Source organism: Equus quagga, chromosome 14, assembly GCF_021613505.1.
Source record: "Equus quagga isolate Etosha38 chromosome 14, UCLA_HA_Equagga_1.0, whole genome shotgun sequence".
NCBI classification, from domain to species: domain Eukaryota; kingdom Metazoa; phylum Chordata; class Mammalia; order Perissodactyla; family Equidae; genus Equus; species Equus quagga.
Window position 1 is genome coordinate 45,631,763 of NC_060280.1, and position 24,001 is coordinate 45,655,763.

The 24,001-nt window shown below is 37.5% G+C and overlaps 1 protein-coding gene across 1 annotated transcript in view; it reads right to left on the reverse strand.

The window, feature by feature from the left end:
* The window catches only part of MRE11 (MRE11 homolog, double strand break repair nuclease), a 62,893-nt gene that overhangs the window by 4,067 nt on the left and 34,825 nt on the right, over positions 1-24,001 (reverse strand). Inside the window, exons 15-19 of the mRNA XM_046637662.1 lie at positions 19,830-20,049; positions 18,777-18,857; positions 11,162-11,220; positions 9,071-9,138; positions 1,832-1,910 (exon numbers count right to left, since the gene is read on the reverse strand). Coding sequence (XP_046493618.1) covers positions 1,832-1,910; positions 9,071-9,138; positions 11,162-11,220; positions 18,777-18,857; positions 19,830-20,049 — 507 coding nt within the window. The remainder of the gene's footprint in view (positions 1-1,831; positions 1,911-9,070; positions 9,139-11,161; positions 11,221-18,776; positions 18,858-19,829; positions 20,050-24,001) is intronic.

A 24,001-nucleotide genomic window follows, 5' to 3' on the forward strand; every position in this document is an offset into this window, starting at 1 on the left:
AGTATAATAGAGAATTTGCTAATAGTTCTTCTTTGCAGTTAACATGAACTATATAAAATTTTTTAACTGTAACGTATAACCACATGTACATCTAGGTGTTTTGGAGTTACCAAAGGAGTCAACCACTGCTTGCTTCCCTCCCAGAGGCAACATTTAACAGGCAGACTGAATTCATGCTGCCATTTTTCTCTGCAGCCTGAATTCTGATGAGTCCTCTCCTCAAGCTGTTTCAAAGCCACAGCTGGAATACAGGGAATATGACAGCAGCAGTTGAGGCTCAAAGGGAAAGGCATGAGTCACATGCTATAACAGGAATGAACTTGGAGGACATTATACACTAAGTGGAATAAGTCAGTCACAAAAAGACAAATACTGTATGATTCCTCTTATAGCAGATATCTAAAGTAGTCAAATTTATCAAAACAGAAAGTAGGGGACAGCCATGTGGCCGAGTGGTTAAGTTCACATGCTCCACTTTGGCAGCCCTGAGTGTTGCTGGTTCGGATCCTGGGTGCAAACATGGCATTGCTCATCAAGCCATGCTGTGGCGGCATCCCACATAGCACAACCAGAGGCAGTCAGAACTAGAATATACAACGAAGCCCTGGGGAGCTTTGGGGAGAAGAATAAAAAAAAAGAAAAGAAAAAACAAAAGAAGATTGGGAACAGTTGTTAGCTCAGCTGCCAATCTTTAAAAAACAAAAAAAAACCCCAGAAAGTAGAATAGTGGTTACCAGGGGCTGGAGAAGGGAAATCGGGAGTTATTGGGCAATGGGTATAGACTTTCAGTTTCGGAAGATGAAAAAGTTCTGGACATCTGTTGCATAACAATGTAAATATACTTAACACTAGTGAACTAAACACTTAAAACGGTTAAGATGGTAAGTTTTATGTTATGTGTTTTTACCAAAATTAAAAATTTTTAAAAGTAAATAAATGAAAAGGGTGATAGGCTTAAGTAAGAGAAACACCTTAAAGCAATTCAACAAAAGCCAACAAGGCTCTTCAAAGGGCCGCCATGGAAGAAAGAGAAAACTAGGCTTTACTTCAACTTGGCTGGAACAACAAATGAATGAAGGCAAGGGGCAGGTCCTGACTCTACCCCTTCCCAATCCTTCTCATTCAAATTAGAAGAGATTTTATAGTTTTCTGGTCCAGATAACTGTCTTGAATTGGAGTTTCTTTCCTACGTCCTGCCATACATCTTATATATGAAACGTGTGGAGCCTATATAATGGATACTTAATAAATATTCTATTAAAGTAACATTAAAAGCTTTTAGGATGTCATCATTCATCATTTCTCCAAATATAAATGACAGAAGCTGAAAAAACTATTCTGATCCCAGTGTTAATTGGGCAAATTAAAGAAGAACTGAGGGAGTATCATATTTTAAAAATCTGCAAGCCTTTTATATCTGAGGTATTTACACTGGTGGGCACTCAACAGTTGCTACTTACTCATTCGTTTATTTATTTATTTTTTTTTTGCTGAGGAAGATTTACCCTGAGCTAACATCTATGCCAATCTTCCTCTATTTTTTTAGTAAGGAGGCTGTCAGCACAGCATGGCTGCTAACAGAACAGTGTAGGTCTGCACCAGGGAACGGAACCCCAGGCCGCTGAAGCTGAGCACACTGAACTTAACCACTGGGCCGCTAGGGCTAGCCTGATGCTACTTATTGACTCTTAACATTAACTATAGTTAACTCAAAGGAAGATTATCAATGAAAATGTTTTTTTCTAAATAATTTCCAGCAACTAGCTTAGCAGTCCCTATTTAAATTTTATAAACAGCTAAAAATTAAGATTTAACAATATTACTTTATTACCTCATCTGATTCAAACTCGATCCCTTTAGCTGTTTGGCTTTGGGACATGTGTTTGCTGGACGATGATGTGCTTGACCACCTGAGGCAAAAAACATGGAAAAAACAAAGAAAATGAACAAAAGAATTATCAAAAGTGCTTTTCTCAACTTCTTTCCTAGGTTGGAGTTAACCATTTCCGCCTACTGATTCCACCAAAACTGTCATCATGATGCTAAGCGAGGCATATAGACTGAGGTATGAGGCTCACATTTTCCTAAGTAAAAAGCAATTTCATTAGGCAACTATTTTTGAATATGATGTTGAGTAATAAAATCGGTATTTCAACCAATATTTTTAACATTCTTAACAAACTAAATTTGACATTTCTAAAGGAAAACAAAAATAGTTATTATTTTAAAGGTATTATTGTTATGGCACCCACTTCTTAGAAGTACAGTATTTGATCTAGCTACTATATCTTGTCAACTTTGTTGCAACCTATTGAAGGGAATATTATTATTAAAGATATTTGCAAGAAAAACTTTTAAAAAAAAGTGCCTTTCTCGCTAAGTTTTCCATTCTAGTAGCAGCCACGAATAAAAATAATTAATACATTCCCTTCAATCCACATTAGAGGTAGTAAAAACTTAATGAGGAAAAGGACTCTAGGACCAAGGTTTGAATTCCAGTTTTGTCATTTATTAGTTATGTGGCTTTAGGCAAGTTACCTAGCCTGTCTGTGCCTCAATTTCCTCATGTGCAAAATGAGGATAAAATTTTTTTAAAGATTTATTGTGTTAATATACCTAAACACTTAGATCAGTGCCTGACTCATATTAAGCACTACACCAATGATTACTTATATTATTATTAAATCTCTTAGCATATATTAACATGTATCTACTGCCATCCCCCACTCCTGAAAATTGTGGCAACGTTGAGGTATTTTTAATTCAACTCTCGCTATGTTTCTGTAACAGGATAAAGGCTCTTAGGAGAGGCTCACTGCTTTCTAGGGTTGCCTCACCATTTGTGCTATTTGTTTTCAATCCAAATCAAATAGCAAATATTTACTGAGTGCTTGCTCTTTCCCAGGTACTATGATAGGCCCTGGGAAACACCATTGAACAAGAAAATCATGATTCCCATCCTTGTGAAGCTTACCTTGTGGTAATGGAACCCATATTCCTATGTCCTTTCATTAATAAGAATTTTAAGTCATCTTAGATGAGGGGCCAGCAAATCAAGGCCAGCAGGCCATATTCAGCCTGCCAGTTTCTAACAGCCTATGAGCTAAGAATGGTTTTCACACTTTGAAATGGGTACATTTAAATGGTTATATAAATACCTACATAATACCCTCAATTTTGCCTCTTGGTCTGCAAAGCCTAAAATATTTACTATGTGGGCTTTTCAGAAAAAGTTTGCTGACTCATGTCTTGAATGAAAGCAGTGTTTGTGAATTTTATTTTTCAGCTGGGAAAGATTTGTCCTGAGCTAACATCTGTTACCAATCTTCTTCTCTTTTTCTTTTCCTTCTTTTTCCTCCCCAAGGCCCCAGGACACAGTTCTACATTCTACTTCTAAGTCCTAGTTCTTCTATGTGAGCCGCTGCCACAGCATGGCTACTGACAGATGAGAGGTGTGGTTCCGAGCCCGGGAACCCATCCCCTAGGTGATCAGGGCTGGCTCAGTATTTGTGAATTTTTAGCCAATAATTTATTACCATGCTTTGGGATGCTATAAAAGCAAAAGAAATATGTCCGAAAGTCTTGTCTGGACAAACAGATTGAGAATCAAGAGGTCTTATGTCAGAAGAAAACAGAAAAATCCACAAGTTCTTATGCACAAAAGTAAAGGACAGGAGGATTTCTTGAGCAAACTTGAAGGGCAACATAGTTTTACAGGTAGAGGATCAAAGAGTTTATCAACTGATCCATCTGGGGAGTCCCTGTCTCTGTACTTGAGCTAAGCAGGAACTGGGCAATTGTTGACCTGTTCCCACCTGTGATGGGAAGAGGCAGATCAGCAAGAGCACAAAGCCACAGTCCAAAGGTGACAAAGTTAGGTTAATGCATTGTTGCTGGGGAAAGTAGGGGGCGGTTATGGAAAGAAACCTTTGAGACCCGACTCTGCTTTCTGATGTCTCCCGAAACAAAGTCATTTGTCTAATGGGGCCCAGAAACAAGCCAGGCATCTATGACAGACATTGGCTTATTTGATCACAGCAAAAGCTCTAATTCTGCATCAGAGGACCCCACAGACCTACAGATCTCATCTGCAAGAGCCCCCCTATCCTTGGAAATCAGTGGTGGGAAGGGAAAGAAATGGGTATACTGTTTTGACTCTTGAGTCAAATAAATGGGCTTTTGTTCTGGATCTCAAAAAGTGTTAATTTGATTAGCTTCATGTAGATGGCTCAACAATAAGGGGAGGGGGTACATCAAATTGAGCTCCAGGAGTTGTAAGTTTTCTCTATTTTTGTCCATATATAATTTGGGGCCATAAATTAGAATTCCTGTCTAGAGATGTTCAGACAATAAGTCAGTTGTAGCAGTTATAAGCGTAAGATAAAATGTTAAATTGGCCTGTGCTGTGCCTGGCACATAAAAGGTACCCCAAAATGCTAGTTTCTCTACTGCAAGGTTTAACAGAATCCCCTCCATCTCTCCTCCTGATGGAGCTGGGTCTTCTCCCGCTTGCTGCTTTAAGCTGATGGTGGTTATTACCTGCCAGCTCTATCAAATCTGGAAGGATGCTCTTATTCCTAGTACAACAAGAGTAGAGTTCCGAACAATTTTTCCAGGGAAAACTAGGCTTTCCGTGGCTCATCTGGCAGAAGGGAGTTTTACAGCTGGAAGTTATTTCCTCTTTAAACTTAGCTGCCAGGAACATGACTGCTTTTATTGCTTACCGTTCTTCCTATTATTCTTGTTCTAGTTCCCTAGCCTGTTGCTTAGTTTATTCAATAAGCATTTACATAGGCACTATGTGCCTGGTACTGTACTTAGCACTTTACAAACATCAACTCCCTTAAGCCTCATTACAACCCTTTCAGGTAAATATTATCTTCATTTTACAAATGAGGATACTGAGGCACAGAGAAGACAAAAAGCTTGCACATGGTCCACACCTAGTAAACGCCAGAGCTTAAATACTTTAAATTACAAGTGAAATAAACCATACAAACCATGCCATTTCTAAAAAATTCTTCCAAACAGCCAAAATTCTGTCATTCAGTGGCTTCATCAGAAACATAAATCTGCCAAGGCGGATTTCAGATTTCTTGCCAAAATGTTAATTTCTAAATTGCTTCTCACCATTTAAATGATCCTTATTGCTTGCACAATGGTCTGAGAGCTTAATCTATTATGTTAAGAAGCAAGTTTCTGGAGCAGAATGCTTGGCTATGTGACTAGTTGGGTGACCTTAGGTAAGCAGCCTACCTAGGTGCCTCACTTTCTTCAAAAGTAAAATGGGGATAATGTGGTTATAACTGCACCTACCTCCTGGGGTGATTGTGAGCACCAAACAAGCCAACTTATACATAAAGGCACAGAACAGTGACTGACGCGCAGGAAGTGCTAAACAATTCAGTTATCATGGTTATTACCTCATGACTAAATAAGTCAAGAGACATTTATTCTACTGAAAAACAGACAACCCAAAATGGTAGCAAAATCAAGATATTGTTTCTTTAATACCCTTAAATATATGTCAAACCAACTAACATAGTAGTTTCATTAGTTCCAAGAATGAAAAATAAGGACCCCATAAAAGCCAAACTTTTATATTCCTCTCAACTATTGACTCACGACTGAAAAAACCCGCAGAAAGCTAGACCTGCTTTTGTTTGAGTGTGTTTTACTTTACAAAGACAAGAAAACCAAACAAGCACTTAGAAAGGGACTCTCTTCTGTCGATGGACTGAGATATCCTGATATCCATCCAACAAATCTCCTTTTCCCAAAGCAAATCTGAGTGAGGTTTCTATCAGCAGACACCAAAGGAGCCCTGTTTAATACACGTAACTCAAGCCTGAGAATTTAAGCACATCTTCATATGAGCCGACTACCTCAATTATCCTCAACTACCCACAGCAAACACACAAACTGACCGGCCTCTGAGCCTATCTTGGTATTTTTCACTCCTTCTACAAAGGCCAGCACTGGCTTTGGCAACTCTATTTTCTGGGTTTTTCTCATGTCTTTCTTGTTGCTTTTTCTACTTTACCTAAGCTCTAAAGATTGAAATCCCAGGATTGGAACACAAGCCCTCTTTTTTCTCTACCTTCTCTTTCAAGGTGATCGATCCACTCCAATGGCTCTAAGTGTCAGTTATGTGCTGTTGAGAAGTAAATTTAGGTATCAATCAAACCTCTTATCTGAGCTCTGGAATCATAAATTCAATCACTTATAAACTCCTTTCAGGCATCTCAAACTTTCCATGTTTAAAGAAGAACTGTTGATTATCTGCCCATCATCCTCTGCAGAAATCCGTTTCTCTTCTTTATGCCTTTCTCAGTGTACAGCATTAAGTACTCAAGAGGAAACCTGGAAATTGGCCATGATTCCTCATTCTCCCTCACTCCAAATACTCAGTCCATCCCCAACTTCTGACACGTCTACCGCCAAGTGTATCCTGAAACTGTCTATTCCCTCCATTTCCCCCGCTACCACCCTGGAGCAGGCCTCCCGCATCTCTTCCCTGGACTCGCCACAGCACCTCCTTTCAGGGCAGCTGGTTTGCACTCCTGTCCTCCTGCACCACAGGGATCCTTTATATGTAAATCAGATGGTGCCACTACTCTCTCAAAATCCTTCCCTGGCTTCCCCCTGCATTTATCATCAAGTCCAAATTCCTCACCCTGCTCACCTGTTCCTGCTTCAGGATGTACTCCTGCCTGTCTTTTCTACTCTCATCTCAAACCACCTCCTTTCCACCATGCTTTGGTCACTTGCTCCTAAATTACGGTAAGGTTGTTTCTTCCTCAAGAGACTTGGCATATGCTTTTCCCTCTGCTTTCTGCAAGGCCAAGTATCTCTTAGTAAAATTGTAGTTTAAAGGTAACCTCCCCAGAGGCCTTCCCTGATCACCCTTTTAAGCAGTTGTCTGTGGCCTGCGACATTCCTCTGTATTGCTGCTCCCTGACGACTTGATGATTTCCTTCAAGCTTTCTTACACATCTGTTATCATCAGCTCAAACGTTACCTACTTTCTTTGTAAAACCTTCAATGACCTATCCTGGGAAGACATTGGCACTTCCGTTAGATTTCATTACACTTGAATAAAACACTGACTTGGTGGATTATTAGTGCCCTGTAATTAGCATACCACTAAAAAGTAAATTCCTAGAAGAAAGGAGACATTGCTTTCATATTTTTATCCCCAGCTCCCAGCATAATGTTTAAATAAATAAATAAGATGTGGAACTATATTTACCAAATTTTCCAATACAGACCCTTAATTCATATAAAGTGCATATTCTCAACAAGGTCAACATCACAACCAAGGAATGAAAATTGGTTCCAGGAGATAGGGTGGGTGAAAAATTTTGGCTATTTTAACGGTTTTTGGCCCTCCCAAGCTCAATCCTACCCAATAAAATTTCATTCTTTAGTATTTAACCTCTCTTGTTAAGGAGAAATTAAATTTGTTATTATTTATTTTGGTTTTTTTGGGTTTTACTGTTGTTGTGTGTGTGTGTGTGTGAGAAAGATTGGCCCTGAGCTAACATCTGTTGCCAATTCTCTTCTTTCTTGCTTGAAGAAGATTGTCACTGAGCTAACATCTGTGCCAATCTTCCTCCACTACATGTGTGATGCTGCCACAGCATGGCTTGACGAACGGTGCTAGGTCTTCACCTGGGATCTGAACCTGCGAACCCTAGGCTACTGAAGCAGAGGGCACAAACTTAACCACTACGCCACCAGGCTGGCCCTTAAATTTGTTATTTTTAATTAATTTAAATCAAATTTAATTTTTATCCTTAGGTAACGAAAAAAGTTTGAGAAACACTGAGGTAGAGCTTTTTCCTCAATCTTTCCCCTATTTCTGTAACTCTGCTCAAGTCACTACTCTCAGCTGTCATTCTCCACCCCACTGATCCAAACAATTCCTGTATTTAAAATCACAGGTAGGGGCCAGCCTGGTGGCGCAGTGGTTAAGTTCACAACTTCCACTTTGGTGGCCCAGGGTTCGCTGGCTCGGATCCTGGGTGCAGTCATGGCACCACTTGGCAAAGCCATGCTGTGGTAGGCATCCCACATATAAAGTAGAAGAAGATGGACATTGATGTTAGCTCAGTGCCAGTCTTCCTCAGCAAAAAGAGGAGGATTGGCAGCAGTTAGCTTAGGGCTAATCCTCCTCAAAAATAAAAAATAAATTAAAAATAAATAAAAATAAATAAATAAAATAAAATCACAGATAAATTGTATTCCCTCTAGAAAGCTTTTTCTTCTATGATAGCCCACACTTCTTACTCCTTTTTCTGAGGGCCTATAAGCACTCATACCTAGTCTGTATCATAAAATTTCATACATAATTATCCCTTAATGGATTCAAATGTGCTCATCTCTCTTCTCCACTACATTTTATGTTGCCTGAAGGCAGTCACCACATTAAAACATTTATTATGTCCTCCATCAGACCTAATATAATACTCACACAGAATAAGGCTAAAAAAGCTGTTATTTCCTTAAGTAGAAATTTTCATTAACTGAGCTTTAGTTAAGCAGTGTTCACCTACAATGTTAACACAGAAGAAAATGGTAATAGTGAATAGAGTCAAACCTTACAGTAATAGGCCAAAACCAACAGAGGGCAGGAAAAGCATAAAAGTGCTCTGAAGACAGAGAAAGTCGACATGATTCCCTTTTTAGTGTTTAGTCCAGCACCCTATGTAATTCAGTACGTAAAGATACGAAGATGAAGAGAAGCTGAAATCAGGTATTAACAAAATGCAAAACTATTTTCTGTTAACTGTGGAGAGAACACAGTACTCCATCAAGAAAACCACTGGGTAATAAAGACAAAAGGAAATGAATTACAGGTTATTTGAATCTGCAGTGAAAATACTTGTAATAGTACTGCATGGACTCTATAAACTAGTCCTTGATCGACTTTCCACTTCTCTACATACTTGACTAGCTGAAAATAAATCTGTTAAAATTCTATGGCATAGAAAAATATATAAATGGAATTCTGGATAATTTTTGGTTTTTTCAGATGTTTCTATTTGCAGGAAGCCACTGCACCTACCTTTGATCTGTTTTTGAAGTGGTAGGAAAAATGTTGTCTTCGACATCTGACTCATCCACCTCCATCACCTAACGGGGTAAAAACAAAATAGCAAACAGTTTTGCTGGGAATGGAACATTTGAATAATAATGAATTAAATAATTAAAACAAAGGATTTTTAATGTATAAAAAGAAGTCACAAAAAAAGAGGCAGAAACCGTGTAAGCAGCAACTATCAAAACTAAAGCTCAGCCTGACCTCCCTCCAATGTCACTCTTCATTCACAAGTACTACTCTACACAACAGGTGTGAGCTCACGTCTCTCCCTGCCTGCATGGCAGCCTGGGTACCTCAAGGAACATGCAGTTAGATTGGTGAATGACTCACAGAGGGTCATGTGCAGGCAGTGGCCTGTGATTTTTCGGGGTTCTAAGGAGTGAGATCAATGGTGTTCAATCTCCAATCTGAAATGACGTATAAGACTGTGCTGCAAGTAATGGATACCAATCTTTCTGCTACATTTATCTGTTAAATACCGTTTGTTGGTTTCAAGCCACAGTAAAGATATTTGTGATTCTTGATTCTATCATCCAAGATGCTATCCATTCCTCTACATTTTGTGTTACTTGACACTTAATACACACATTTGCTATGTCTTCATCTAACTCGTAAGGCCAATGACAAAATACTGAAAAGACAGCATCTAAGACCTCCCCCTCCAGGCTGACACTGAACTATTTATTAAACAAAACTCATTAAATGCAGTTGTCTAAGCAGCTATGAATCCAGCCAATCCTGCATTTTGTCCATAAAACTATCAGGAGGTCGTCATGTACCTTGAGGGAATCAAATGCATTCAATGTTCTCCTAATCTACCACTGTGTAAACTCAATCTAAAAATGAAAACAAACGGTAGTTTGGCATGACTTGTTCTCTTTGAACTCGTGTTCTTGCCTGATAATAGAAAAATCTAGAAGGGAAGCTACCCTGTGGACATGATGATAATTTTGCTTTCTGATATGAGGATCTTGAAGTATGAGCATGCAGTAGTTGATTAGAAATAATGAAATGGAGCTCAGTATAAAAGTTAGCACTGGTATGCCCACATATAAATTGATAATAGTAAGAAGAAAGAAAAAAAAAAGAAAGATGAAGTTAAGAGAGATAAAAGAACAAGATCAGAATTCAGGACGGAGAAGAAGAGAAATTTACTTTTCTCTTTTCTGGAAAAGGGGGTGGGTCAATTGCGTCACATATTTGAGAGACCAAGATGAATGAAACTTGAGAAAAGACTGCTGGGGCAGTATGGTATAGAGCAACAATTCTCAACTGGGGATGATTTTTAACCCTCACTCCCATCCTGGAAGCATCTGGAAATGTCTGGAGACATTTTTGATTGCCATAAGTAGGGGCGTACTACCGGCATCTAGTGAGTAGAGGCCAAGATGTTGCTAATCATCCTATATTGTATAGGACAGTCCCTCACAACAAAGACTTATCTGGTCCAAAATGTCAACAGTGCTGCCACTGAGAAACCCTGATACAGAGGGAAGAGTACTGGCTTGGGATTAAGACACAGGTTTTGAAAGTGAGGTAATAGGAGGGTCAAGGCCATAGTGGACTATTCTTGGAATCCAAAGGAAGAGCAGAAGGCCTATGTTATATAGCTAGAGCTGAACACAGAGGTCCTTAGACTCTGATCTTTTAGTTTGTCCTGAGTCTACTTTCAGCCATTAAGGTACAAGCCACAGACTTATGAGAGTCTAAGCAACAAAAGGAAGGCCGGCATAAATAAAACCTTTATATGCACTGAATTGCCACTTACATATTAGTATTCCATGCATGGACCCCTTGGTTCAACACTGCTATCCTTAAAAAGATTACTGTATATATACATTTAAGGATTTCTAATCATGTGATGCACAGTCAAAAAAAGGGAGAGAAACCGAAAAGAATAATCCTAGAAGCCCTCAGTCTAGATAATCAGTAAGTTCTCTCTAGCTTTAATGTTCCACACTTTTTCTTCTATTTACTTTGTAGAGCAAAGAACTAACAATTCATAATCCAGGAAATATAAATTATTAAACACAACTATAAAACTTCTTTTCTTACCTCTGAGTAATTCTTAGTAGCAACATCTTGGGAGGGCTGCTGTCTTGTAGGTTTAAAGACTATGATGAAGAAGATGAAACGTCCATTATGTTATTCTTAAAATAACTTAGAAAAATTTGCACATTTCTTTAGCTGAAGATTTTCTAAGTCTATATGCAAAAACCCATGATGACTAATTATAAAACCATTTATATTTTTTTAAAGTCTCAAGGGAGGCAGAATTATATGTTCAAATAAATCAAAGCCTAGCTGCCAGTCTCACATGACTTCTTGGCTTATTCAAATATGGTAACAAGCAGTGTTCATAAATACAACTACACTGAAAATATTTTATAGAAAAATACCTGAAGGATAAAATTTGATCACCTAATAGATTGAACTCCAAATATGTTTAACCCTCCTAATGTCTTCCTTCTCTTATAGTCGGCAATACTTTAATTAGAAGCCATATGGTTCTGGTAAGAGCTGTCTTATTCTTCCTTTACTTTGTTAACCATATTCAGTACCTAAGAAATAGTCTAGAGAGAAATTCTAGAAAACAGTTTATCTTTTATTCTATGATAAAAGTTTCCTTTGAATCCTTACTTCTTTAGCTTTATAATCTTGGTTAGAAACATGAAATTTAGTTAACTCTATTTTTCCCAAGACCAAAACAGTATTATGATTTTATAAGAAATATATATTTGGTCTTTGTTCCCCCTTTTGGCACAGAGCCCCTAAAACCCTCGCAATTTCCTAAGTGACGAGAACTATAAAGATGTCTTTTGTTATGTTAACGAGGTGACTTTGGACTGCATCTAAAGTTGGGGGCTTGCTGCCAGGAGAACCAACCATGAACAGAGGGTTGGAACTTTCAGTCCCATCCCCTGATTTCTGGGGAGGGGCAAGGGGCTGGAGGTTGAATCAATCACCCATGGTCAATGATTTAATCAATTGTGCCTATGTAATGAAGCCTCCACAAAAACCCAAAAGAAGGGGGTTTGGAGAGCTTCCAGGTGGTAAACCAGAATGCTTCCACCTGCCACCATGTCAGGCCCCAAACTCCATGAGAACTCCTTTGTTCAAGACCTTACGCTATGCATCTCTTTATCTGGCTGCTGATTCATATCCTTTAATATCCTCAGTAATAAACCAGTAATCTAGTGAGCAAATTGGTTTCCTGAGTTCCATGAGCTGCCTTAGCAAATTAATGCAACCCAAGGAGGGGGTCGTGGGAATCTCTGATTTATGGCCAGTAGGTCAGAAGCACAGGTAACAACGTGAGTTTGCGACTGACATCTGGGACAGTCTTGTGGAACTGAGCCCTTAATCTGCAGAATCTGACGCTACCTCTGAGTACTGTCAGAATTGAGTTGAATTGTAGGACACTCAGCTGGTGTCCGAAAATTGCTTGGTCACCCCACACCTCCCCACACACACCATCTGAATTGGGTGCAGAATATTAAAAACCTAGAATAAATTTCAAACAGCCAATTAGAGGTTTATTTTCCCCTAAGCCTTACCAGTTTCCTAATATAAAAAACATCTCCCTCAAGACAACCCCAAACCAAATAACAGGGCAAGAGGAGAAAAAAAGACACAGGACTTGAAAAAGTCAAATGCTCAAAGAACCCCACAAAGTCCAAAATTCTCCTGGTCAGAAATCTCAAGAATCTTTCGACCTAGCCTAAATTTATGATTGCTCATTTGTCCTATTACGGGTTCTAACCTCAACCTTGTGATGTCTGCCTGAGATGAGAGATGAAGGGCAGAAGCAGAGTTTTTATGCACCCTACTCAATTATTGGCCTTACATCCTGCTCCACTCAAAAGGCCAGAGAAGGAGACTGAACTAAAAAGCCAGTAGTCATGACTCTTTCAAAGAATACTTCCGCTCAATAGTTATTCACTAACTGACTCCTCAAAGTCTCAGATCCTTGAAAACAAGAGCCTTCCTTTCTCGTTATCCCCAGTGGATAGCAAAAGATAAATCAATGTTTGTGAGATAATTAAAGTTATCAGAAGAATAAGGACTGAGTTTTGTTAGGAAGGCAATACGGTATGGTGGTTAAGAGCTCTACTTTTAGACTCATTTTGACTTACTAGCTGGGTGACTATGGCCAAATTCTTTGGCTTAAGTCTCAGTTTCCTCATCTGTAATACAGTGTTAATAATACCTCCTGCAGACATTTGTTGAAAGGATAAAAAGAGGTAGCTAATCTAAATTGCTTTGGCAAGGGCCTAGTAGTAGTAGGTATTCAAATAATGTAGCCAGTAGTAGGAGTCAATGTCGTAGTGGCAGCAGCAGCCACAGCGGTAAATTAAATGCAAAGCAATGGCTCCAAGAGGTGTCTTTTATTCGCTTAGTCATCGTCCTCTGCAGACAAACTTCAATGGAAAAATCTAGGCTGTCAACTCTTATTTATAACCACTGCTGGCTTTAAGTGTAATATCTATCTTTCTCAATAAAATTCCAGTACAATAACAAATCTTTATATTCCATGGAGCTTGTTATAATAGGATTTGACCTTTATCTCTCCATTCCTCCACTTATAATAGGAATCTACAAGTTACAAAGTTGCTTTTGTCCTAAAGTTATGGTAACTATAGTTAATACCCCATGGTTGTTTAGTCAGAGACTTAAAAACACCAAATCTAACCTGATAAAAATAGTTTACTCATATGCATTACAAAAGTCAATTTCATTTTTCAAAAAAAGGCCCAATGTTGGAGGTAATCAGTTAAATTGTAAAACCATTAGACCAAATCAATTATGTAAAAGATAAACTGACACTAATTTATAAAACATCCATTTTCATAAGTTTATTGTAAATATTGCCACTAACACTAACAGCAACCATCACTTATTGGATTCTTACAAAATGCTGTAGTCAGTAATATATATGCAAAAATTCATTTAATAATTATAATTACGCTGTGAAGTCAGTACTACACTGCCAATTTCAGGGACCTGAAGCTTATAGAATAATAATAGTTTACACTTCCTGGGGACTTCATATGCATAGATACTGTGCCAGGTATTTCAATGTATTTTCTCAATAATCCTCAAAACAACCCAATGAGGTGGACGCTGTCATCACCCCATCTTACAGGTGAGGACACTGCAGCTCAGAGATGGAATGCTCAACTAATCTGCTGGAAGACGTACAACTAGCAAAGGAAGGAGTCGGAATTCAAACCAAGGTCCTTCTGACTTTAGAACCATGCTCTTAATCTTTACACCATACAATCTCTAAGTGATTTTCATTCAATCATTCTCAAGTATTTAATGAGCACCTGCTATGTGCCAGGCAATGTGGATATGACAATGAACAAAACAATGCAAACTCTGTTCCTGGGTACTTTTAGTGCAAGGGCACCGAGCTGGCAGTTGAAGGGCTGGCCGACCACATAGGTGTGACTCGAGAGCCCACGTTCTTAGTCACAACTATCGCTACAAAAGGCACAGTAAGATTTTTGCCTGGAAAGTAATTCAGGAAATCTTGAGTTTCATAGTAATTTGGTTTACTTACATAGCCTCTTCTTACAAATGAATATTATTACTTAAAAAAATGATTAATCATGCCAATTTGTGAACATTTTAAAGCACTATAACTGGTCTCTTGTCTTCTCTACACAAACAGCAGCTTTATTCCACAATATCAATTAAGTAACAGAGCAAGAGTCATCAAAGAATATCTTTGAAAGTTTCATTGGCACAGTGGTTCTAAAATGAGCTGACATTAGAAAGTGAGAAAATGCTCACAAAACTTCTGTGAGACAGAGTTCTAGCTGTAAAGGTGGCAGTCCCATAGGAGTTTTAAATAAAGAAAATGAAGAGAAACCTCTGTATCTGTTCATTGTTGGCTAGCTTATTCAGACAAACACTTCTGCTGAAAACAATCCAAATTGCTACATCAAAAATTGAAAAAAAATTCTTAATGGCACTGAAGAGCTGAGTATAGTGAAGAATTAACAGGCCAAAACTGAAGAAAAGCTAGAACTCAGAGAGACTAGCACAGCAGAGTCCCTTTCCCTGAGGACACCTGCTGATCTGGGCAAATGTTAACACTGGTTTTGACAGTTCTGTGGGGGAGGGAGAGGGCTGCCACAGCTCAAGGCCTGCCCAAGGTGGAGAGCCTAATGCATTTCCTCCCTTCCTTAAACTGGGACCCCAATGGTTAAGGAGAGAAGCAGACATAAACAGGATTTCACAAGTACATATCACCTGGCTGGTCCTCAAGTTATAAATTTAAATTTAGCTTAAAGTGGTCTAAGACTTGTGGTGCCCCAGAAGCCTGGAGAAATAAATACGAATCTTCTCTGGAGGAAGACATCTTCATCCAACGTCTCCAATTATTCCCACTGATAATTCTTTTGGGACAATAGAAAAGCATGCAAGGAAACAAGTCACCATAAATGAGAACCGTCAGAAACAGACAACAGAAAGAGGTCAAAGACATTCAGACACTGGGTTATTAGACAGAGAATACAAAAAAAAAAAAAAAAAAAACCCTTACTATGCATACACAAAAAATTAAAAACAAGCTTAAAAATATCTGTAGGGAATTTTTAAAAACTATTAAAAGTGACATAGCATATTTTAAAAGAATCAAATAGAATTTCAAACCTCCCCCCAAAAAACAATGAAAGTTGAAAATTCAATGGACAGTTTTAAGAACAGATGAGTGAACTGGAAGACTGAGCAGAAATAATTATTCAGAATGTAGCACAAGATGAAACAACAGACAATACAAGAGAGGTTAAGAATTACGGGAGGACAGATTGAAAAGGTCATACATTTATTTAATTGAAGCCCAGAAAGGAGGAGAAAAAGAACAACATAGAGGGAATATCTGAAGGGATAACAGCTACGGATTTTCTAGAAATGATGAAAGACATCGACTCAGTGTCATGAAGCCCAATAAATCCTAAGCAAGATAAAAAAGAATCCCATATCTACATGCATCACAGTGAAACTGCAGAACACCAAAGACAGTCAGCTGGAGGAAAATAGTCTGCTTTAAAAAAAAAAAAGCAACAAGCTTAACTAAAAGCTGATTTCTTAACAACAGAAACCTGAAGACTCACTTCCGGAGATTAATTCTGCCCACTGGTGTCAAGGAAAGTTTCACATAAAACCCTTAAGCCATGATGAAAAAAGGCAATTTGGCTAAGGTAAAGGCGGGTAACATAACATCTATGCCTCTGTCGTTGCATGCTAACCAACTTTTGGTGGTTTAACACGGATGTGTTCATATTCTATTCACTCTCCTTTTCTAACTCCCTCTGTTTTCTCTTTTTTATAGTGGTACTATTCATAAATACTACTATGTCCCAGGTTTTTTGCTTTTTAACCTTCAGAATAGCCCAATATGGCAGGAATTATTATTCCTAATGTACATGTAAATGAACTAGAGAGAGAATGACTTGTCCAAAGTCACAAAGTGTTTACATGTTGGACTCAGCCTAGGTCCTTTACCAAGCTGCCTTTTCTCTTTCTCCTTCTCTGCTTTTATCTTAGACCTGCCAAGAATGGAACAACATCTTTATGGATGCCATTTCCCAAATGGCAACAAAGTCAACATGCTTCTGGAGTTAAAAGATAAGGATCTCAGCTGGCTCTCCTAGAGTACGGAATAATCCTTGGGTGAAAATATAGCAGCAGAATTTTTGATAAGAAGATTCCTTGAGTCATTTAATGGACTTGATGTTTTTATCCTTTCTCCAGTGTCAGTTGTCATCCAATAAATGTTGAAAACTACTTCTGACGGAGTCACAACTCACTTCCTTCTGAGGCAGCTTACTCCCTCTGTATATTAATTAGATAGATTACTCTGTATAATGCAAAGACTCCTCTACTGAGAAACAGTAGCTATGTCTCTAATGTTACATTGATCTGGAAACGAGCACAGAGGTTAACTACTGGTTCTGGAGTCCAGAGAATGTGGGATGGACCCCAGCTCTATAATTTACTAGTTGTGAGACTTTGAGTAAGTTGCCTGTCTTTTCAAAGCCTCAGTTCCCTTTTCCGTACAACAGGGATAATTTAAGTATCTATGCCACAGAGCTGTTAAGAGGTGTGCAGTGAACTGTTTCATAAATATTAGCTATTATTAGTACTATTAGGGTTGTATTAACCTAGGGCAAATTGCTTAGCTCAGTTATTCACCTATAAAAGGAGGGAGTAGGCAAAGTTGTTCTGAAGTCTTCTAGATCCATTCTGCTAGATAATACACTTAAATCTTATGCTTCTAGCTTTTCCCATCTATCCTCATTGGATTAGTAGTTCTTAATCTGGAGGATGGGCTTCATAGGGGTCCTTGAACCCTTTGAAATTGAGCACAATTACATATGAGTACTTATTTAAGGAGAGGACACATAGCTTCCATCAGATTCTTAAGAATCCATAACTCAAAACAGATTTAAAACCATGCATTCGGGATTATACAAATCAAATCTATTCAATCTTTCACATGATGGAATTTAATTTATGTAAAGACCTGACTTTCTCAGGTTAAACATCCCAAGTTCCTTCTACCACTTTTTATACTGTATGGTTTCTCTTCTGAAAGATCATATATAGCAGATATTCTTCTTGAAATATACTTCCAAAGATGAGCACAGTATTCTTGGTGTGAAGCATCCAATTCAGGACAGAGGGAGAACTTCCTTGCTGTCGAGATGCGTTACTTCTATTAATATAGCTTAACACACCACTAGATTTGGACAGTTAGGTCGACCTGCACAACTCTTATCGATCTAACTCTTTTTTACTTGAGTTACTGCTACTGTTCATACCTCTCACAACTCTTTTTGTGCAGCTGTTCTTTTGGACATAAATACAGTTTATATTTACCCTTGATAAATAAAATCTTGCAAGATTTAGTCCAGCTCTCAAATCTGTCAAAAATTAATCCTAGCTATAAAAGTGAGTCAATAATTAACCTCAAATAATCAGATAGTATAAATAAAATACATATGGATATATTCTGAATGCTGGGTAGAAAAAAGATCCACCTATTTTAACAAACATTTGCATAAATTTGACTAACAACTGAGGCTGGTCTCATAAACTACAGTATTAAAGATATTTTATTAAACTTTTAAAAAATTACTATTAAAAACAGTTTATAAAAATAGGTTCCTTAGTTTAAGGCCAATTTTTAGATCACAACACATACACAGTTAATTCAAAGAATCTTAACCATCACTTCTCTTAAATACAGCTCACATGAGTTCTCCATACTACAGTATAGATGGACAAAAGCAGCACAAGGAAAGAAAGTAAACAATACATTAAGAAACAGTTCCTTCTCCCTTGATTATTGGTGATTACACTGATCAATTGTCCCACTTTTCTATATCTTAGTGATTCCTCTATAAAAAGGAAATAATCAAATTTGTCTAACAGTAAGGAATTATAAAACATAATTTTTAAGGCTCGCCCTCTTCAATAGCTCCAACATACGGCAAAGATCTTTTACAGAATAATTTACTTTTTGGTCCTATTAATCCTTTTAACTCCCCAGTGATGGACACACAAACCAGTGAGTTTTATTAACGGGGTATCCTAGGTCTTCCTAAGTTGGAATTTATAAATAACTGCTAGATAATCATTTGCATTCTATACTCACCATCTAAAATAGACATATTTCTTGATGTTGGCATAGAGGCCTTTGAAGTTCTGCTTCGAGTAGAAGTCTCTAAACTGGTGCCTGATGTTAGAATAATAGGCAGTCAATATACAATCTCATCAGTAGCTAAAGTTGTTTTAAAACACCATCAAAATGAAATCTAAATACAGTTATGTCAAAACATAGTTTATGTGTAAAAGCTGAGAAGGAGCAGCAAGAGTCTAATCAATCAATTTTCAGAGACTATACTTAGGCCATATTTGGTTCATATTTTCCAATTAAAATTTAAGGAAAAATTTTGTAAATGTAAGGATAATGAAAATAACTATCACTAGATAAGAATTTGTCTTCCTGAAGATTTTTAACTGAAGTATTATCCATTTTACCACCTTAAAATTCCTATGGATAAATATTTAATAAAAACAATTAAAAAAATACTCCTAGGAATGGGTTTTTATAATCCACCAGGAAGTCACTGGATGAACACCTTCCATTGTTTGAACTATTCAATGAAAATAGTCACATTAAATACAGTGATGGCAATTAACATTAATGATTTTTTTTAAAGAAATCAAATTATTTTAGGGTAATTTTCCTTTCAAGACACATTTTATGAAGCCACTTTATAAGAGCATTTGTATCTAATTAAAGCAACAAAAAATAATTTTTAAGATCTAGAGTTTCCTTCCTGCTGCCAATGGCCATTAACAAGCCATCTTCCCTAACAGCTCATATTTGCCTCACTATTACTGTGTACACACGAGAGCAAATATGACAATAAATGCACCCAAAAGGTACCGTGTAAGAAATATAGTGAAGGTCTTTATAAAATAAATGTTAAAAGCAATTAAAACCCTATGTGCATGTGGCTATTCAAAATTAATTTCAGTGAAACGTACATGTGAGAACTACATTAAAGACTGACTTTATGCACTATAAAAATAAAGATTTAAAGGACTGCGTAATTGAATTCTGACAACAGGAATACAATTCCATATTTCCCACTCAACTGCCAAGTCTGAATGTGTGCAATAGACTATCCTCAGGGCTAACCTCTTCCTCTCTGAGACCCTCCTCTCGATGCTGAATTCTGGCCTCTTCCTCCTCTCCGGCCTCTTCCTCGGCCTCTTCCTTTGTTGGCTGCTGCTGCGATGCTATCATCAGAGTCATCAGCCATCTGTTCTGCCAAATCTATACTCATAAGGTCATCGGCACTAAAGCCGGAAGCAAGGTCCTCTGCCTGAGATCTGAGGGCTCTGGCCCTAGTCATGGCCTGAGAGGGAGAACAAGGAGAAAGCACACATTAGTAGATAATGCAGCATCCTAAAAGGCATTAATCTGGTCATTCAGATGAACATTTAATATCGCCAAACTGTCTATACAATTACTTTTCATTAATCATGCTACAAAAATGTAAAACAGAACATCCCTCCTCCCCCATCAATCAAATTCAGTGCCTATGATTTGTCAGAGCAATTTACAATACTACCTGTAAAAGGAGACCTTTGGAACAGGTTTACCAAGAGAGAAAATTTCACAGTATCAGAGCTTTCAGAACTGGGAGGAATGTTGGCAAGTGCCCCTAATCCAGCACCACCGTTTGTAAGAGACTGTCATCATTTGAGCTACTTTGTCCAGTGACCTCTTAATAAATCCCGAGAAAAAACTTACAAGAAATTGCTGTTATCTCTGAGTGACGAAATTTGGGGGTGCTTTTGTTTTCTTCTTTATTCTTGAATACTACAAATTTTCTACAATATATATATTTTTTCTAAAACATTACTTTTATAATCAGAAACACATGAGCAATCTCTTACAGATACATGATAAAAAGAATTAAGTAGAATACATCTTTGAAGGCCTGGAAAAGAATAAAAACCTTAGGACCAAGAATATACCTCAAATTTTAATTTGATAAGAAACTGTCTAGAAAGGACAAGTTTGAGACAACAAAAAGTTCTAACTCTAAAATAAATGTAGATTTTCTGAATAAAAACAGAATAAAAGCAATGCTGCCCTGATTTCTGCCCTTAAGCCAATCAAAATGTAACAAGGAGGACAAAAATAAAACCCAATACATTTTCAATAAAATTAGAAAATAGCTCTAACCCCAAAACACAAAACCTATGAAGAAGAGTTAACGGATATATCGAAGATTTGACCTAAGGGAGAAGGTTGAGAAGAGTGTCAGGCGGTGTAGAGCTCTCCAGAATTGATCTATGTATCCCAGGAGGCCAAGACAACAGTCTCTCTTGCTTGGAATGACAAGTCCTGGATCTGAGTTCAATGTCAATGAATCAACCATGTATATTAAATAAGGAGTCTTTAAGAATAGACGGTTAGGGCATTTCTAAGCTCTCCGTGATGCCATGAAATAAGGAGAGACAGGGCTAAATGAGGAGACGAGAACAAAGCAGGCAGGGTAGAAGTAGGAGTGAAGGGGGTGGTGGGAGGTGGGAGGTAATCCAGCGTCACGATGATGATCTTAGCTGAAGTGAAATACCAGCTAAATCACTCCACGGAGGGCTCCACGTGGCATTACAACACAAATGAAAAAACTCTAGGGAATATAACAAAAAATATAATCAAAAAATAGTAGAAAAAAGATTTCAATTCCTCTTTCATGTCCCACATTAAGTACGGTCAATCCTCATTATTCTCAGATTCTATATTGCAAATTTACCTAGTTGCCAAAGTTTATTTGTAACCCCCCCAAAACGATACTTTTGACACTTTCGTGGTCATTTGTAGACGTGTGCAAAGCAGTGAAAATTCTGAGTCACCTGACACACACATTCCTAGATGAGGTCGAACAACGAGACACTCAGCATTCTTGTTTCAGCTCTTGCACTTTAAACAAGTGTCCTTTTCATAGTATATTTAGTGTCACATTTTTCACAATTTTGTGCTTCTGATCGGTGACTTTACTTTTAAAATGCCTCCCCAGTGTACTCCTGAAGTGTTGTCTCGTTCCTAAGTGCAAGAAGGCTGTGATGTGCCTTACGGAGGAAACACCTGTGTTAGATACCTGTACTCAGCCCTGAGTTATAAGGCTGTGGGCCATGAGTCCAATGTTAATGAACCAACAATGTATGTTAAATAAGGAGTCTTTAAAAAGAAACACACATGAAAAGGGTTATGTACTGATCGGTTGACAAAAATGTTGTAACAAGTGGCTGGCAAGAACCTAACCCTGTATTTCCCCTAGGAGCGATGGTTCGGTACTCACTAATTTAGTGTTTATGGTGACTTTATGGAACATAACCACCACAAATAACGAGAACTAGCTGTACGTTTGTTTTTAAAGTATATTTAAAAGAAAAAAAGGAGACCTAAATTACATAATGAATAAGATAGATCTAATTGATACATGTCGAACTCTATACTCTGAAAATAAATACTTCTTTTCAAGACCCCATGAAACGTTTTAACTGATATATAATGGGGTACTAAGAAAAATATCAATAAATTATAGTATTATCATACTGCTTAATCACCCTGCAATAAAATTAGAAATTAATAATAATAAAACAAAAACCCTGACTCCAAACTGCAAAACAAAACTAAAATTGTAGAATATTTAGAAAATAATGGCAGTAAAAATACTCCATATCACAACATATGAAACAATTAAAGCAATGAATTAAATTATTAAAGCAAAGAAATGAGAATGGAGGGGAAAAAAGATCCAAGGAAAATTAAAAGAATCATGACAAAATACTCTGCTCACTTCTAAGTAATTTAGAAAATAAATGACCTAAACTGAGCCAAGAAAAGAGAGACAGTCACAAAAGGCTAATTATCAAAGAAAATTTTGAGAAAATTATTAGTTCTTTTAATGAAAAGAAACCACAATCAAAAAAGGACCACAATCAGAAAGTTTCACATTAAATTCTACCAAATCTTCAAAGAACAGATAATTCTACTACCATTTCAATAGTACCACAGCAAAAGAAAGAAAGTTTCCAATTTCTTTTTATAAAGCCAGCATAACATGGTACTGAAAACTGGCAAAGATTGCATGCACAAAAAAGAAAATTACAGTATCTTACTTATGAATATTAAAGCAGACAAAGATAATCTAGGAGAATATGGACAGACTAGTATACCCATTACAAGAGGGTTCACAAAGCGAGACCAAGGATGGGTCAGTAATAGGATATGTATTAATATAATTCACCATATTCACAGAATACAGAAAGAAAAACTCCACATGCTTATCTCCAAAGATGCCAAATAGGCACTTAATTCATCACCCATTCTGGATTTAAACAAACAGAAAAACCCTCAGGAAGAGGTGGACACTTCTTTTACATGACAAAAACCCTCAATATGCTACACACACATCCAGCCTGCACTCACTTTCACGTCAGTACTCATACAAATCAATTAGAGAAAGACCAATGCCCCAGTGGAAAAAAAAAATTGGGCAAAGAACATGACCAGGTGTTTCACATAAACATTATTTATAAACATGAAAATTTCTCAGACTCACTGGCAATAAAAGCAGTACAAATTAAAAACAACTCAGAAATAATTTCTCACATCTTAGATTTACAGAGATCAAAAGATGTAGTAATACATCATGATGACAAGGATGTGGGGAAATAAGCATGGCCAAATACTATTGGTTGGAATGTACTCTGGTGTAACACCTTTGGAGCCATCTGGCAGAATCCAGCAAAATTTAAAATTCAGATGCCTTTTTATGATTATTATTTCTTGGAAAGAATTACCATCATTTCCAAATTTTATACTTTACTTTTGTCTAAATATATCTTCAGTTTTTCATCTCAAACATCACAATCAAATATAATTTTAGCTCCTCCTTTTCTGTGTAACAGACATTGGAGTTTACGGATATCTTGGAAGTATGTTATTTCTAAGACCTCATGAGTGTAAATGTAGAGCCATTCTGAGTACAGTACAGATCTAGAGCCAAGGGCAAGACGACGCTTCCATATACTTTTTGTGAGATTTGAAAACATACTATCTTGGTATTACACTCTCTTTAATTGTGGTGAAATATGCATAACAAAAAACTTACCATTTTAACCATTTTTAAGTGTGCAGTTCAGTGGCATTGAGCACACTCACACTGTTGTGTGCAAGCGTTGCTATCATCAATCTCCACAACACTTCCATCATCCCAAACTGACACTCCGTACCCATTAAACAATCCCCCATTCCCTAACCCCCTCAACCTCCTGGGAAGCACTATTCTT